Source organism: Charadrius vociferus, unplaced genomic scaffold (genome assembly GCF_000708025.1).
Source record: "Charadrius vociferus isolate BGI_N301 unplaced genomic scaffold, ASM70802v2 scaffold1089, whole genome shotgun sequence".
Lineage (NCBI taxonomy): Eukaryota > Metazoa > Chordata > Aves > Charadriiformes > Charadriidae > Charadrius > Charadrius vociferus.
Window position 1 is genome coordinate 113,880 of NW_009649968.1, and position 3,902 is coordinate 117,781.

Below are 3,902 nucleotides of genomic sequence, written 5' to 3' on the forward strand. Positions count from 1 at the left end.
CTGGAGACGGGGAGCTGCGACCCGGCTGCGCCGCGGTGGGGCCTGGGGACAGCGGGACGGCCCGGACGGGAGCGGGGACACTGCCCCTTGTGGGTATGGGGAGACGGGGACCTGCCCCATGTGGGTATGGGGACATCAGGACCTGCCCCACGTGGGTATGGGGACACCGGGACCTGCCCCACATGGGAATGGGGACACCGGGACCTGTTGCACCAGGGACTGGGGACACCAAGACCTGCCCTGTGTGGGTATGGCAACACTGGGACCTGTCCCATGGGGACCTGGGGACACCGGGATCTGCCCTGTGTGGGTATGGGATCACCAGGATCTGCCCCACGGGGGTATGGGGACACTGAGATCTGCCCAACGTGGGTATGGGGACACCAGGATCTGCCCCATGTGGGTATGGGGACACCAGGACCTGCTCCACGTGGGTATGTGGATGTGGGGACCTGCCCCACAGGGGCCCAGGGACACCAGGACCTGCTCCGTGTGGGTATGGGGACCTGAGGACACCAAGATGTGTCCCACAGGGGCCTAGGGACACTGGGACCTGCCCCATGTGGGTATGGGGACACCAGGACCTGTCCCACAGGGGCCTGGCGACACCAGGACCTGTCCCATGAGGGCCTACAGACACTGGGACCAGCTTCACAGAGTCCAGGACCCTGGGACCTGTCCCACCAGCATCTGGGAACACCAAGACCTGCCCCATGTGGGTATGGGGATACCAGGACCTGCCCCATACGGGTGGGGGGACACTGGGACCTGCTCCACAGGGCCCTGAGGACAGGGGCCCTATCACACACAGGCCTCCACATCCTATCCCACGGGGGTGCACGCACTCTGCCCCACCCCACCATGCCCCACACAGCCCCCCACCCCCATGGGGCCCTGTGGCCAGGTGGCTGTCTGGCCCCGGGAGCGCCCTGGGGCTGGGGCCACCTCAGCCCCACGGGCCTCACACGGGCATGGCGGGGCTGCAGTGGCGCCACATTCCCGGGGGCTGAGCTCACACACCACCTCCCACCCCCGCTCCCGCCCTAGAGAGCCCCCACACCCACCGGGGCTGAGACCCCACAGCCCTGCAGCAGACCCTGCTCCCCTCCTTCCTCTCCAGGGACGGGGCTCTGGTGCTTGCCAGCACACCAAGCCACGGTGCAGAGTGCTGCTGCCATGCTCCCGCTCCACCGCCGTGCCCCAAAACCCACCGTTGCGACAGCTTTAGCCATTCCTAAAACTCAGTAGGGCAGAAAACGCTGCGGTGAGTGGCGTTCCTCTGTGCCATGAGGGTCACCGAGCCCCCCGAGAGCTCAATAAAAACCTAACCGAGACCAGTCGCTGCCCTCGTTCACCTCGCCGCCTGTTCAGCAGCACACGAATAAAAGGAAAGGGGCGCCAGGCTGCCGCCCCTGTGCCGCTTCCTAAAACCCTCAGCAGCGGGGCAGGCACATGTCCCAGGGGTGTGTTTGCCAGCGTGGGGAGGGCTGGCACACGCTCGGCTGGCCTAATGGCCTGGCAGGTCCCCCAGAGACAAGCTGGCCACCAAAAGGCCCCAACTCTGCGTGCGCCCACCGGCTGGAGGGAGCCAGCACGCAGCTCTGAGCATCCAGCGCTCCGGGTTCCAAAATCCCTCCATTTCCCTAAGCCAGGGTGAAACCGGGGGAGCCCCAAAGCCACCCTGGGGGGTGGCAGCTGGAAAAAGGGGGCTCTGAATGAACAGAAGGGGATTAACGAGATGCGAAGCGAGTGGGGATGTGGTCCTCAGCGCTGTGGGGTGATGGCGGGGAGAGAGTCTGAAAATGCCAGGGAGGAAATAAGGGCTTGAGGGAGGGAGAGGACTCCCCAGAGCTCTGCAAGGCCATGGTCGGCGTGTGCCAACTGCCGGCGCAGGGCAGGCACTTCCGGCACGCTCAGCAGGGGCCAGGAGAGGAAGCCATGAGCAAAGCCACAGGGCTGACAAACTGTCGAGGGCTTCGGGAGGGCTCGACAGTTCCCAGTTTCACCCTGGCCCCCGTCTCGGAGCCAGGATGTGCCAGTGAGAGCCAGCCCAGGCACCATGTCAGGAAAAACATGGCCAGGCGTCAGCGGCGTAGCCAGAGTGGAAGGCTCTGGGCTGGACATCAGAGCTGGGCCCATCGAGGGAGAGGAGCCGGGTCTTTCTTCCAGCTCCCGCAGGAGGCAAGATCTGCATCTCCCCGATGCTCGACCCCTGAGACATCATGGCCCCACGGGGTGACAGCCCCTCTGGCTGCGATGAGCGGAGCCAAACTCCACGCCACGTGATGGCTGGGAAAGCAGCCGGACAGTGAAACCCTGCACCGCTCGCGCCATTGTTTTCCTGGAAACGGTGGCCAACAATAGCCGGGCTGTGCAGTTGTCACGCTGCCCACGCAGCCTCCGCCTGCCTGGGGAGACGAGGGCTCCCCCCTCCTCCGGACCTCAGTTCCTCCGACAGCAGCAGTGACACAGAGCTTCCTGGCGACACGTGTGGACCCCACGTCCCGCGCTCGAGGGGCTGCTCGCTGCCGCTGTGGCTCTGCCCCCATTTCGGTGTCCCTGGCTGCCCGGCCGGCTCCATCCCGGGACATCCCTGCCCATGAAGAAGCCACCATCCCTCTGTCCCCTGCGTGGCTGTGGGTGACTCCCCCAAGATGTGTCCTTCCCAGGGTCACCCTCTACACCGCTTTGCCAGGAGTGCACCAAGCCTGACGGGGACCTTTTTCTGTCCCCAAGGCCGCAGGGAATGGCTGCAGTCCCACCAGGAGGGTGACAAGGGGAGGGCAGCCAACCCAGCTCCCGCCCTGCACCCCATACGTACGTCTGCCGCCTTCTTCTCCGCCAACTCCAGCTTCTCCTGGGCATCTTTCAGGGCCTCAGAGTATTTGTCCAGCTCATCCTCTGTCCCTTTTAGCTTCTTCTGCATGGCGGCGAGCTCGTCCTCCAGCTGGAAGGGCAGCAGCAGTCACTGCGGGTGGAGTTCCCTCTGGACCCCCACACGGCGGGAGAGCCCTGCCTACCCCATCCCAGGCTCAGCTCTGCCCCACGGCATCCTTCCTACCCCAGCCCGGGGCCAGCTCTGCCCCACAGTGTCCATACCTGTCCCACATGCCACCAGCTGGCATGGGCTGAGCCCTGGGCAGCCCTTGGGATGCCCCACAGCATTGTGGCATGGTCCCCGAGTTGTGGGACAGTGGCAGCTCTCACACCCTACACCCTTGTTCCCCCTGCCAGGGTGTGTTGGGTCTGGGCTCAGCATGGTCCATGCCCCCCCAGCGCTCATTGCGCCGGGCCCTCGGTGCAGACCTGCTTGCTTCTCTCCTCCGCTGCCTTCTTGTCCGCTTCAGCTTGCTCAGCTCTGTCCAAGGCATTCTCCTTGTCCAGCTTCAGCATCTGCATCTTCTTCTTGATGGCATCCATGGTGGCGGTGGTCTAGGGCGCTTCCCCACGCGAATTTCACCCGAAAGCAAAACTTGAAAAGCTGCGGGACAGCCCCGAGACCGAGACCCAGCGGTGGCCCCCGGGGGAGCGGCGCGGAGCTGCCGGGCGGCGGGGCTGATCCGTGCGGTACGGGACGCCGGCGGAGTGCAAGCGGCGGGCAGGGAGCGCCTCACAGATATGTACTTTCCCAGGGGGCTGACTGCATTCCTCAAGACATCCAATACTTTTTTGGAAAGGGATTCTTTTTTTCCCTCCCTCCTCTGTTCGTCCCTACCCCTTTCCCTCTCTCACTCCCCCCCCGGCTTTTTTCGGCGGCTCAGCGCTCCCATTCGCTGCTGCCTGCCATTTGACCGTAGATATGACTATATATGGGATGCGATGGGCGAGGTAAGGCGGGGGAGCAATTTGTTCCCATTTCCAAATAGGCTGGACGGGACGTTTCGCTACTACTCCTGGGAGAG

General features: G+C 64.5%; 1 protein-coding gene across 8 annotated transcripts in view; it reads right to left on the minus strand.

Annotated features, from left to right (window-relative positions):
* TPM3 (tropomyosin 3) overlaps positions 1-3,431 on the minus strand; it is a 19,738-nt gene extending 16,307 nt beyond the window's left edge. For 4 of the 8 annotated variants that reach the window (XM_009891575.1, XM_009891573.1, XM_009891578.1 and 1 more), the window contains exons 1-2: positions 3,307-3,431; positions 2,822-2,947 (exon numbers count right to left, since the gene is read on the minus strand). In XM_009891575.1, coding sequence (XP_009889877.1) covers positions 2,822-2,947; positions 3,307-3,420 — 240 coding nt within the window. In that variant the 5' untranslated portion in view covers positions 3,421-3,431. The remainder of the gene's footprint in view (positions 1-2,821; positions 2,948-3,306) is intronic. The other 4 variants (XM_009891576.1, XM_009891577.1, XM_009891579.1 and 1 more) reach the window with 2 other exon arrangements.
* Positions 3,432-3,902: the final 471 nt, after the last annotated feature.